This window comes from Sceloporus occidentalis, unplaced genomic scaffold, assembly GCF_023333645.1.
Source record: "Sceloporus occidentalis isolate IW3139 unplaced genomic scaffold, rSceOcc1.0.p SCAF_1, whole genome shotgun sequence".
Lineage (NCBI taxonomy): Eukaryota > Metazoa > Chordata > Lepidosauria > Squamata > Phrynosomatidae > Sceloporus > Sceloporus occidentalis.
In genome coordinates, this window is record NW_028316981.1 from 216,171,356 (window position 1) to 216,185,728 (window position 14,373).

The 14,373-nt window shown below is 40.3% G+C and overlaps 1 protein-coding gene across 3 annotated transcripts in view; it reads left to right on the plus strand.

Moving 5' to 3' along the window:
* The window catches only part of FAM131B (family with sequence similarity 131 member B), a 76,218-nt gene that overhangs the window by 33,960 nt on the left and 27,885 nt on the right, over positions 1-14,373 (plus strand). For all 3 annotated transcript variants that reach the window (XR_016274103.1, XM_089488894.1, XM_089488893.1), the window contains exon 2: positions 10,859-10,968. Coding sequence is in view for 2 of the 3 variants with exons in the window: in XM_089488894.1 (XP_089345020.1) it covers positions 10,859-10,968 (110 nt within the window). In the remaining variant the exon portion in view is untranslated. The remainder of the gene's footprint in view (positions 1-10,858; positions 10,969-14,373) is intronic.

Below are 14,373 nucleotides of genomic sequence, written 5' to 3' on the forward strand. Positions count from 1 at the left end.
GAGATTTTGCCATTGCCTTTCCCTGAGGCTGACAGCATGTGACTTGCCCAAGATCACCTATTGGGTTTCCTGCCCAAGCTGGGAATAGAACCCTGATACCCAGAATCATAGGTGAGAAATATACCGCCCAAATGGGCTGTACTCCCGCCGATACTAGCATTAGGGAGTGCATACCAACCGCACGCTCCCTAACCCTAGAACGTGTGCAGGGTGCCATCGTTACGTGGTGCCATCCAAATGGCACATGTAATGACGTCACGCACACGCTACATGTGTGATGTCTCCGCACCACCTCAGGGTGCTTACGGCAACCTGGCGGAGGCACAGGAAGGAGCTCTTTTGGGCCCACACATTGCTGGCATGGCAACCAAACAGCCACGCCAGCAATGCAGAGAATAAAGGGGCCGCAGTAGCTGCCCCTTTCTCCTCTTTAGCTCTGGGGGTGTCCAGGGCCATGAAGCCGCAAGGACACCCCTTTTCCAGGCCTGGAAAAATGGTGGATTGAGGGCCACAGGGCTGCCGGTGAAGCTGCCATGGCCCCAATCCACTGTGAAAAGGGGCGGGTGCACGCCGCGCCTTTGGGGCGGTCTGTGCCACGCCATAGTCTTTGATGTCAGTTTGTCAATTCTTTGATTTGTCAGTTTGGAGAGCTGGCAAAAGAACCCAAATAACAGAAGAAGGTGTCAGTAACAGTAAAACAAAAAGCATTATTTTGTCTCCACTAGTTCTCCATCGTGTCAAGCAAACATTTCCATCAATAGACCTGAGAAAAGGAAAGCAAGCCCAGGAATTGCTATAATTTAAGGTTGTACATAGTCTTACATAAACGTCTTCCTCTTACATTCTATTTAGAAATTATGTTGGAACAATAAATATGTGAACACCTTGTGTTAAACATGTTATTTGTCATTCAAAATGAAAATATTGCACAATCCATTTCCCGCAAATTATATGGGAGGAATAACTTTGGGGGGAAAGTCCCCACTCCAAAAAAGCCCTAATTTTTCGTATACCTAGTTTCATGTGGTTGAAATGAACATTTGATAAAAGGTGATGTTTTAAAAGAAAATCTTAAAAGAATTTTTTAAAAATTGTAAAAAATAATTAAATTATTTTCAAAAGCCTGGAACCTCTCCTTTCTCCTCCCGGTGATCCTCCTCCCACTCACACCATTTCTTCAGCATTTTAATGGGACACAAGTGAATGCCCCAGCTCATTTCTGCCCAAAGGCAGATGTTCGACCAGTGATGTCCCTCCCCCCCCCCTTAGAGTGTCAACTGGTGCGGTCTACACACACACACACTTCTATTTATGCCACTGCATTTTACTATACCGTTATATTTAATGGGATGTGACCATCCATGGATTTTGGTATCCATGGGAAGTCCTGGAACCAAATCCCAATGGATACCAATGACCCACTGTACTGCAGAAGGAAATACATCTCTAGTGGAAAATGAGAGAGAGAAGCATCTGTGGAATGGTCTTATCACCACCTTTTCCAAAGCAACTGGCTCCAAGCCAGACTCAAAGGAAACACTCCTCTTTCAGCTACAGCAGGTGACAGATATTTAAAAGCCAGGATTATCACTGTTATCTGTAGAGATAACTGTGCTTGCCTTAACTCTTCCCTGCTGGTTTTCTCATTTGCTGATGTTCAGTTTGTGTTGCTGAATAGGTGATGCAAAGACCAAGAGGCAAAATGATAATCTTTCCCCCATTTTCTTCCAGTTGTGTTTACAGGTGCATTTTCTTGGGGGGAAATGGATAAAAAATGGATTTTTCTACATAACTGTTTGAGTCTGTTGCTGAAGTGCTGTTTTTAAAGCAAATAACATTGCAGTAAGAGAGGTTCCCTGCTTTTTATTTAGCATCTTGACAGTTGTTCTTTTCAATCTATACTTAGATCAAAGTCATAGAGGATGCCATTACCACTATTTTGTGTCATGTACAGATGCTGTACAATCATAAATGGAAGAAATATCACCAGTCTTTTGGACAAAATGTTTTTTTTTCATGTTCCTCTTCTGCTCCCACCAGGGCCTTTGCAGTCATGGCAACAGGTAGATTGCAAACCTATAAGAGTAGGTGGAGTGGGTGAATGGGAGGGACATCTTCAAGGAAAAATATGTCCTAATGTCACATCACAGATTCCCTACAGAATCAACAAGTCTTACTCATTCTTCTTGATTAAAAACTTTGCTAACAGAGTGCGAGTGAGACTTGATGGTAACCATTTTTGTTGCTACCTCAAAAGATAATGTGACCCATATTCAGCAGAACTGCATGTTCCAAAAGTAACTTCATTTCTTTTTTACTGCACTCATAATTGAAATAGTCTATACCACCCCAGTGTTGTCTGCCCAGTCTCCAAAATGATCCATTCGTTAAGATTTTCAAACATTGCCCTATTGCCCTACAGGAGTAACTTTTTAACCAATTGATTGCCAATGTCATTATTGCATTTTCTATTCTCTGGTTCCATATCATCCAAAAATATATTCTTCATATTACATTTTTCTTAATTCTACATACCAGTTACCTGTTTCAAAAACCTGTAAGCAAGAGATGGCCAGGTGTTACCTATGAAGCACATGTTGCTTTCTAAGGAAAAAATACCCCCCAGACCCACCAGAGTTGTTACAGATACAGAAATTAAGAGAAAGTGTCATTGAAAATCTCATTGTTTTATTGAAAATCTTAGTCCCCATGTTCTATTTTCCCCATTTTTAACATCAGAGTAGACTCATTACTATGCTGCAACCCGTGAATGACAGCAGAAGTTGTTATTGAGGTCATATCCATAAAGTAAACCTGGATCAAGTTAGACAGCAATGAGTGATCTGGAGACAGTCAGAAGTAATTGCTACAAAACGGTTTGCCATCATCTCCAGTGACATGGCATTCCTGCAATCCTCATTAAACCTCACTTCATACGTGTGAATATTTGCCAACAATTTCCTTGACTGATGACTGACCTAATGTACATTTGGTTTTGTGAAATGTGCATTTGGTTTTGAAAGGTGCAGTACTGTGATTACTCTGAGTAACACTCTGTAACACTTACAGACTGCCAAAATAAAGCTGCTTCGGGTCTCTTTGGAGGTACACTATTTAAATGATGCCTGGGTCCTAAGAGTCCGGAGGTCGCGCCAGATCCACACTCTGTTCCTAAGCATTGGAGTGCAGCTTTGGTGCAGCTTTCGGATTCTTAGGATGCATGCATCATTTAAACAGCATACCTCCAAAGAGACCCAAAGCAGCTTTATTTTGGCAGTCTGTAACAGGCCTTAGTAACACTTTTACTCTTAGTAAGACTACTCTTAATAACTCTAATGCTTAGTAACACTTTTAGTAACTTTAGTTACTATCACTTCTCAGTCTGGTGGCGCAGTGGTTAAATGCCTGTACTGCAGCCACTCACTCAAAACCATAAGGTTGCGAGTTCAAGACCAGCAAAAGGGCTCAAGCTCGACTCAGGCTTGCATCCTTCCGAGGTCACTAAAACGAGTAGCCAGACTGTTGAGGGCAAATTAGCTTACAGTTGTAAACCGCTTAGACACTGCTTAGGCAGTATGAAGCAGTATATAAATGAAGCTTGTTTTGTTTGTTTTGGCTAAGATCAAGTGTAGTGTGTGTAAGTTACTAAAGTGTCACTCTTACAAAATACTTGGCAGACTGTGTAGCACAGATAATACAAGAATCAGGAAGGACTCAAAGTAATGCTGTCAGTAGAATCATAAAATCATAGAATCATGCACAGAAGTATGCACAGAAAAAAAGAGTTGACGGATTTGGCAAACAACAACATGTTGTTTGTAGCATGTGGAACAACACTAAGACTTATTGTTTGTTAACTATCCAGCTATGGAGATCACAGAAAGAAGCTGATACTAAAATGATATTCAGTGAACAGGGATCTTGTAGCACATTTGAGACTCACTGTGTAAAAGAAGGTGTAGCATAAGTTTTCATAGACTTGGTCTGCTTCCTCAAATGCATGAGTAGACCAAGTCTATGGAAGCTTATGCTATGATTTCTTTTTCACAGTCAGTTTCAAAGGTGCTGATAGACCCTTTGCTGATATTCTGGACTAACACAGCTGAGTCTGAATGATACTCAATGAAGCTGATGCAATTTCACAATGTGAGGCTTATGCTTGCCTGATGCAGATGCTGTGGTATGTTGGCAATCTCTGTAAATGTGCATTGTTAGGACTGCTCAGAGAAAAAGACAGACTCCACTAATCAGTTCTTTATGATGTTTTAGGACCAAATAAAGCAAATGCACAGCCTGGTTTTTATGCCTTCACCCACTGTGTTGCCACTGGTGATTTTTGGTGGTAAAGGCAATGTTCTTGGACAAAGGCTTTCCAGCATTCATATGAACACATTTGAAAGGTTTTTATTGACATTAAACTGGATGCAACATCATTAGATGCTGCTGCATTAGAACATTTTGTTTGCAAACAGTTTATGCCCAACTGTACTAATGTTGGAGATGTCAGATGGGCTCTGTTCCAGAAGAAGATTGTTGCATCAAAGATGCCACCAACACAGTCTGCTCTTCAACTTGTTTTACTAAAAGGACATCATCAGCATATGTTATGGTGATGTGACAATATTGGTAACTCAGGCACCCTGTCTCGAGAAGAGTTTTGTACTCAAGGCAACCAAAGGACCATTCTGCAGTTAGTAAAGCCTTCTCATAAGATGGTCGGATGTGCCTCAAAACTTAACATCTGCCATCACTTATAGGTGTGGCAGCATGGACTATAAACGATGATGGAAGACTGGAAACATCTTCAGGAAAAAAGCATGCCTCAAATCACTCAGAAAAATCCTGCTCCTCATCTGTTTGGTTTCTCTTGCTCTTTTATCTTCTCGCGATCAGATGTTGATAGATAATTTGTTTTCTTTACTTCAAACAACTTTTTCAAGGCTACTCCTGGAATCCCTTTCTCTTCCACCTATAAGTATCATTGATTCAAATCAAAAGTCTTAGAATGGTAGGTTTTTCAGTCAGTCAGTCAATCAGTCATTTATTGTATTTGACTAAAATTCTTTAGAGAGCCAGCATAGTGTAGTGGTCTGAGTGTTGGACTCCAATTCTGGAGACCAGGGTTTGACTCCCCAGTCAGCCATGAAACTCACTGGATAATAATAATAATAATAATAATAATAATAATAATAATAAAAATATTTATATCCCACCTCTCTAAAAAATGCAATCGGGGCGGGACTCACAAAGATTAAAAAATATACAATCCAAAACCCTCAATCCCTCCCTTTAAAATACAATTAAACAATGTAAGAAATAAAACATACTTAAAAACAATACAATAAACAATAAGTCGTGACTGTGGTGAGGTCAGAGTTCAGCAATTAGATTTTCCTTCTGATGGCCAGGGATGACCTTGGACAAGTCACAGACTCTCAGCCTCAGGGGAAAGCAATGGCAAACCTCCTCTGAACAAATCTTGCCAAGAAAACCCATGACGTTAGTCTTGCCATAAGTCAGAAACAACCTGAAGGCGCCTAACAACAGCAACAACAAAATCCATTACAAATCCAGTAAAAGAATATCTACATGTACAGTGCGCCCACATTATACGTGGGTGTGTGCTGCCGCGCCACCACGTGCACGAGCCCCATTCATTTAATGGGGCTCAAGCATAGGCGTTTTTTGTTTTACGCGGGGGAGTCTGGAATAGATCCCCCACATAAACAAAGGGTGCACTATACAGGCATAGAAAAAGTCAGATTAATGAATCTCCTGAACAGTCTATAGCAATATCTTTCAAAGAAGTAGCATGAATACTTTTAGCAGCCTTAGTGAATAAGGCTGTTTTATGTGTGACATATGGATCACAGTCTGACAGTAGCCAGAATAGTTTCCTGTAAGAGTTTTCACCTTGTTAGGAAGCCAAAATCTGTCACAAGAATCTTTTCCTGGGGTTTTGATAAACCTGGCAATAGAGTAAATAATGTGAAATGTCTTCTACCTCTCCCATGCCACCGATGCCTTACATTTCTCATAATGTTTACCAAATTTTAGCCTGTTTTGGTGAGATCCACTCCAAGTTCTTTGTCAGAATAGTAGTGTCTGTATCGTTGCGTTGCTGCCAGCTCATTAGAAAACCAGGGGTCTGGTTTATTACCACTCTGTGTGAGAGGACCCTTATGAAATATGTCCACTGCTGTGATCATTTCCCTGTTCTGGAGATCAATCAGGGCTCCAAAATGATCACCTGTCAAGGCAGCAGGAAACTCCCCAGGAGCCATCAGGAATCCATCTGGATCCATAAGACTTTTAAGAGGCTCAGAGTCCTAGCAGGTTTTACCTGACCAAAAAGTGATCTGTCCATGACAGTGTAACTGTTGAAATCTCCTCTGTTCCCAGATCATACCCCCCTTACAGAAAACAAGGTCTAGAGCACTGATTCCCAAACTTTGGTCCTCCAGTTCTTTGAACTTCAACTCCCAGAAGTATGACATAGCTTGACCAACAGTACGGAATTCGGGGACCTGAAGTCCAAAACATCTGGGGAACCAGAGCTTGGGAACCGCTGGTCTAGAATGTGCCCAGCAGCATGAATTGGGCCAGAAATCACTTGGGAGAGACCCTTGGTTGTCATGATGGTCATGATATTCTGAGCCACTCTTACCATGGATGTTGAAGACCCCCCCCCCAATTACAAATCGTGTAGATCCAGCACCATCCCCGAGACCACCATAGATAGCTCAAGAAGGGAAACTGTTGAGCAGTAGGCTAGACAGTACACCAACAGAATGCCTAATCTGTCCCAGCCCTTCAGCTTTAAATAAACAACCTTGCAGACTGAGGGATAGAGCTCCTGTCTGGGGAAGATATCATCCTGAAAGATCCCTGCAACTCCACCTCCATGCCCTCCTGGATCTGGCATGCTGCTGCACAGAGGGTCCTGGTGAGCAAAGCTAAGAGAAGTTATCCCTGCCCACATCCTCATCCAACCAGGTCTCTGTAATACATGTCATGCCATATATTATATGACATGGACAACAGACAGTCCTAAAGCCGATTTTGTGGTCCAGAGCCCCCTGATTCCCTGATCTCCATGCCCATCATCAAAAATATAGGGACGGGTGAGAAGGTGATATTAACATCGTTGGAAGCCTCCAGGAGCAGCAGGTATAGAGGCCCCCCACCCCCTCCAAACTGGAATTTTGGAGGGGGTGGGGGGCTGTCTGATCACTCCTGGATTTGATTTTAAAAAGAAGATTGACAGACAGATGCATGGATGGAGACCTCCTCCTCCTCCTCCCTTTTTCCCCTCAAAGTTTGAACTCAGTGTGGCTTGCAATTGTAAAAAAAATAGAATTAAAAACATACAAAAGTGAACATTAAAAAAAATTAAACCGATACTGTATTAAAACACATTACTCATTAAAAGAATAAAATGCAGTTGTGTTTATGCCCCAGGGATGGAAAATTGACCTCTAGACCCTTCAGAGTCTATTCTTATATTGGCATTGAAATGACTTGCCCCAGATGAGAAGATATCGGCCTGTTACAGACAGGCCAAAATAAAGCTGCTTCGAGTCACTTTGGAGATATGGTATTTCAATGATGCATGCGTTCTAAGAGTCCAAAAGCTGTACGAAAGCCACACTCCAGTTCTAAGGACTGGAGTGCAGCTTTGGTGTGGCTTTTGGACTCTTAGGATGCATGCATCATTGAAATACCATACCTCCAAAGTGACTCGAAGCAGCTTTATTTTGGCCTGTCTGTAACAGGCCATCAGGAGTTCCAGATGTACCTTGCCTGCCACAAAATGTTGGGAAGTTAGTGTGATGGGTTATACCAGTGATGGTTAACCTTTTACAGACCGAGTGCCCAAACTGCAACCCAGACCCCACTTATTTATTGCAAACTCTGTGCTAGGGCGCCAGCATGTGTGCCCACAGAGAGGGCTCTGAGTAGCACCTCTGGCACATGTGCCATAGGTTCACCATCACTGGGTTATACAGTAGAAAAGGCTATTGCTGAGACATGGTGATCTCAGACACAGGTGCTGAGATAACAACTGGAGGGAGGCAAGCATGATTCTAGCCCGTTCAAGGTTGTATCTGTGAAAATAATCTGGCTGTAATATCACAGAAGGGACAGTATGGAAACAAGATGGGGAAATGTGTTTTTTAATTATAATGAATAAGAATTAAACCCGCCAGGAATTTGAAATTGTGTGCACTTTAATTAGACAATGTTAACGTTTGTCAGTTAGTTCTGACAATGAAAATCAATGGACTGGATCTGTAGTTTCTTAGAGGTTTTCTGAGTTTTAACTACTGAAGTCTGGATTTTTGAACTTGGTATCCTGCTGGACTCGACATAAATTTTTTGGCCCTATTTTCCATTGAGGGCTATAGAGTTTTTCTATCTCAGCATGTGTTTGCCTAATTTTTCAGGTTTATTGGCAGTCTTACTGGCTGATTTTAAATACAGTTCAGTATTTAAAAATGTCAAAAAGTGTGCCACATTTACGTAGCCTGAGTAATTTATGTAGTCTGTTAAATTAATTAAAACACACCTTTGACTGTTGCCTCTGAAGTTCTTTTTCCTGCTAAAATATCCTTGTGTTTTCTTCTGCATTATGCAATACAAAAGGTTATCTTGAGATTGTTTCTATCATACCTCCTGAGCTCATATTCGTGTCTGATATTTATTCACTATAATGACAATTGAATCTACCCATTCTGTAGTCTTGTCATCATTTTTATTTTATTTTATCTTATTACTATTGTTTAACTTTTCCATTTTTGTTGGGTGCCTTCAAGTTATTTGTGACTTATGGCAACCCTATCACGGGGTTTTCTGGAGCTGAAAGTGTGTGACTCACCATACGGCTGATTTATTTTTGAGCTTGTTTCTCTGACTGCCTCTGGAATGTCTTCGGGTTCATGAATTATACAGGTAGTGCCTGTGGATTTATTTTCCATGGTGTATTTACATTTCTTGCTTTTATGGTGTTGCATTCTCCTGTGCTTTCAAACACAGATTGGTCATCTGTGTGATTAAGTACCTCATCTGTGCTGATTGAAACTGCTGTCTGTCCACAGATTCATAAAAACACAACACTTGCGATTTGAACCCTTGGCATTAGGGATGCGTTGTTGTTGTGTGCCTTCAGGTTGTTTCCAATGTGTGATGAACCTAAGGTGAACCTATTATGGCATTTTCTCAGCAAGATTTATTCAGAGTGGGATTGCTATTGCCATCTTCTGAGGCTGAGAATGTGTGACTTATCCAGGGTCATTCAGTGGATTTCCACAGCTGAGCAGGGATTTGCGCTCTAGTCTCTCAGTGTCCTAGTCCTACATAGGAAAGATATAAAATTAATTAATTATCACTCTCAAACCATTACACCGAGCTGGTTCTCCTATGGATGTGTACAGATGGAGGTGTGCAAATGTATACTATTTGTACATAGATTTAAAAAAATGAAAGGAAACTTAACAGGTTATATATACAGACATAGCTCTCTGTCTAGGATCATGTTCAGAAGAAAAACAAATAATGCCAATTTATAATTGAAGCTTGCTATGTACAGTCCTGCTTGCTGAAATGGCACAAAGCCATCTCCCATCATCTTCAGGTTTGTTTCACAGATCTTTTAAAACTGATTTTGAATTTGGAAAAAAATCCAAGGCAGTGTCAAAGTTATCATCAACATATATGTCGACCCATTGTCAAAGAGTGCTTTAATTTTCCTTTTAATCCATTGTGCATTCATTGCCTTGGAAGCTCTAATGAGCTGAGAGGCAATAAACAAACACATTAAGTAAGTATAAAATAAATAGATGGACAGCTTGCCTTAAGAATACATGAGAAGCAGGGAGAAAAGCAGATGATATATCCATGTTTCAATTTCTATTCAGGGGCATCTGTGATGGAGGAAAGTGGGAGGTGAGCTTATGTTGTGGGAAGAAATAGAATGGCAAGTCTTGTTTGTTTTCTGGAATCACTGAACAGTCAATGTTTTAAAATAAGTAACATTTAATAAACTTTCAAACAGGTTGCTGTTTTAGTTTGTGTGTCTGTGTGTGCCTTCATGTCGCCAGTTGACTTAGGGCAACTTAAGAGTTTCTTAGGGTTTTTTTAGGGAAGGAGTTCTCAGAGGTGGCTTTGCCAGTTCCTTCCTCTGAGATATACCCTATAGCACCTGGTGTTTGTTGGGGATCTCCCATCCAAGTACTAACCAGGACTGACCCTGCTTAGCTTCCAAGATCAGATGGGATCTAGTAGCTTTGGTTTTGTGGTATCTTTAAGGCTAACCCATTTATTTCAGCATACACTTTCTAACAAACTGTACCCAAACTTGGCCAGCACTTTTTCCTTCCCTTTGCCTGCATCTATATTGCAGAAATAATGCAGTTTGGCACTGCTTTAACTGCCATTGCTCCTGTATTATGGAATGTTGGGATTTGTAGTTTTGAGAACTATTTAACCCTCTCCATGGCTCAGTGCCACAACAAACTATAAATCCCAGAATTCCATAGTGTGGAGTCATGGCATAGAATAATAGAATCATAGATTTGGAAGATACCCCAAGGGCCATCCAAACCAACCCCATTTTGCTATGCAAGAAGACACAATCAAAGCTCCCCTGACAGATGGCCATCCCACCTCTGTTTAAAAACTTCCAACGCAGTTAAAATGGGGCTGACCTGGATTATTTATGCAGAGTGGACCTAGAGATCCCCATTGAATCCATGGTTCCTGTTTTCACACAGTGCACTGCCAGTGCAAAGGATATGAAATCTGTGGTGAGGGCAGCAAGAACTCTCTGACTACCTTTTGTTCGTGTGTCTGGCTCCAGGAAACGAAGTGATTGCAGTGGACTGGAAAGGGCTGAAAGATGTGGACCAGATCAACATGGACAGCACCAGCTCGCTCCATGGCAGCAGCATCCACCGGCCCTCCACTGAGGTGAGCATCTCTTCCATGTTCCAAGAAAGCATGTCAGCCATCAAGCATAGCGATGCCTTCCTGACAAAAAAGGAAGAGAAGTCTGGATCCTTATGTAGGGTCTTGTTTGTGTTTCGGATCTTGAGTCCTAAATTGTCAACAGTTGTTTGTTTTTATTTTTGATCCAGTAAGAATTTTAGGGATCTTGACTCCTAAATTGTCAACAGTGGTTTGTTTTTATTTTGGACCCGGTAAGAATTTTCTGGAACATTTATTTTAGATGCCAGCAGATACCTGGAAGCTAAAATACAGTCAGCCCTCCTTAATCCATGAATTTTTTATGCATGGATTCAAGCATCCATGGTTTGAAAATATATATTTTTTTAAAGTATAAATTCCAAATTGCAAACCTTGATTTGGCCATTTTATATATGGGTCACCATTTTACTATGCCACTGTATTTAATGGCAATTGAGCATCCATGGATATTGGTATCCACAAGAGGTCCTGGAACCAAACTCCAGTGGATAACAACAACCTACTATGGAAAAAGAAAAAAGAAGGAAGGAAGGAAGGAAGGAAGGAAGGAAGGAAGGAAGGAAAGTATTTGAAAATTACTGCATAACAAGCTTCCAGAATTACAAGGTTTTGAACAACGTTCAAAGCCATGTATTTATTTAGTTTACAAGTTTCATAGGATTTTCTTAGGGAAGGAGTTCTCAGAGGTGGTTTTGACAGTTCCTTACTCTGAAATATACCCTACAGTACCTGGTGTTTGTTTAAGTTGGGGTGTGTGTCTCCCATCCAAGTATTAACCAGGGCTGATCCTGCTTAGCTCCTAAGATTGGCTGGGATCTTATTTATTTATTTCAAAGATTTATATCTCACCTTTCTCCCACAATGGGATTCAAGGCAGGTTACAATAATTTAAAAAGTTGGAAGTAAAAATATTGATTACAAAAGTTAAAAAAATAATTAAACATTATTAATATTAAAACATTAATTAAAAGCATATAATTAAAACCAGTAAAAACCATAAAAAGCATTTGCAGCATATGACACAACACAAGTAAAATTCATCCACCAAATGCTTGCCTAAATAAAGATGAAATAAAAATAAAAATGTACTTCTGGAAGCTCATTAGGCTATAATTTTCAAACACCTTCCTTCCTTCCTTCCTTCCTTCCTTCCTTCCTTCCTTCTTTCTTTCGTTTTGTATTTCATGGAAACGTTGTACTTCTGGAACTACTTCCACTTCAAGTTGTGGAACTACTTTTTGAATAAAGTTTCAACAAGGCTGCAATCTTAAATAAACCTTGTTCAAAAAGTACACTCTGGAACCTTTATTTTAGATTCCAGCCTTGTTCATACCTTGTTCAAAAAGTAGTTCCACAACTGGAAGTGAAAGTAGTTACAGAAGTAAGTTTCCATGAAATACTTCGGTCAAATCCCAATCTAAACCATTTTTCCAGTGGTTTAGATGGGAGTTGGCAATACTAAGACCATTTCCATTCTCACAATTGTCTTCTTGCATCGATGTAACCATCTAGGGAAGATAGACTTACAATAAAGTCACCATTGAGTTCCAGCATTTGATTACCAGGTAGTTAATTCTTAACCATGGCTGAATAAACGATTTGCCATTGCCAAACTTTTTCCTGTTGTTCAGTATTGTTTTTTCTTTAGGATTATAATCATTTTATTGAATAAACCACACAAATACAATAAATTACATGTTACACACACACACTCATATTTCAACATGTTATCTCCTGTTCATTGTATAACATCTTATACCACTCATCTTTATCTTCTTGTTTAATGTTACATATTTTCTCAAATTTACTTTGTTCATTTCGCATGCTTTTATTCACTTTGCTTGCTCCCATTCATTACCTTTCACAATATTCTCTTTCCTTATCCTTTCTTCTTTATTGTTTCCCTTTCCTTTCCTCCTCATTCTTTCCCTATTTAGATGTCTTCCTTTCAACCTTCCAGTCATCCTATCCTCTCACTTTTGTTAGCCCCTCTAACATTTACCCAAACTTTCAAATTATTCCACCTTAACTTCTTGACATTTAGTCGTTCCTTCCTTGACTTAATTTCCATTCCACATTCCTTTCTTTTTCTCAAATTTACCAAACTTCCCCCCTTGGATTAAAAATAATGCTCTTACCCTTTTCTTATTCTGATTTCTAAACCTGACTTCCCAGCCTTTAGTATCAAGCGATTTAGCTATTCCGCCTGTTGCTCCAAGTTTGCATAACATTGATGTAAAACTACCTTTTCTTTAGTACTTTCCTTCTCTATTACTTCCTATTTTACTATCCCATTCACATGCTGCTGTTCAGTAGTTTGATGGGCTGAATGGAGTATAATTTAAGTTACACTTTGTTGGTCATTTACTCCAGTCAGCCAGAACTAGGTTAGCAAATGTCAGCAAGAGGACTTTTTCTTCAGGCACCCCCAGAATGTAGAATGACCTGCTGGAAGAGATTAGATGCCTAAATACACTGTCTGAATTTAAAACAGTATTGGACACCAGTCCCTTCTGGCAGGCTTATCCAGACAATTCTTACATTGTAAATTTTAAATGATGAATTTTAAATGTGAATTGTTTTAACATGTCTGTATATCTTAGTTATCCTTTTAAACTGATGTGTGTTTTAGCTGATGTGTATTAATTGATGTAGTGTGTCTGTTAATTGTTGTTGTTCCCTGTCTCAATCCATACGAAGAGGTAGGCAAAAAATAATTGGTTGTTATTGTTATGTGGAGAAAGCATAACACAGAAAAAGTCATTCCTGTGCAATTTCCTCCATAATGGTTCATCCTTCCAGTTTGTTGATGCAGGGAAAAAACTGTACTAAATGCCAGTTGGCTGGTTGGCAGAGACAGGATGGAGATGCCAGTGCACAGGGAGGGGAGGTTTAAACCTCTTTGACCCTGCATTCCTCAATATGGGGTAAGAGTGAGTACCGGTATGCATAACCAAACCCATGCATGTGGCCCAGATCCAACATTCATCAGCTCAGGTGGCCTCAGCGGCAAAAATGATGCCACCTCTCCTCATTATACAGATGTATTTGCTAGTTTGGCAGCTAGTGCCTTGTGATGGACAGCATGGTGCAACCTGTTACAGCCCTCAGAATGGGATGGTGAAAGGATGAATGAAAGATGCTAACAGGTTGTGGTTGGAGTCTGAAATGGGATCTGGAAGTGAGAAGTATCTGGAAGGAGAAAGGCAAGTCAAACAGAGTTCAGAAAGGGTTAAAAGCGGTTGCTTTGGTTGCTTTCACACTGCAGAAACAGTCCAGTTTGACACTACATGAACTGCCATGAGTCAGTGCTATGAAATTCTGGAAATGGCAGGGGGGAAAAAAGAAATTCTGGAAATGGCAGTTTGTTGTGGCATCCAGCCACAA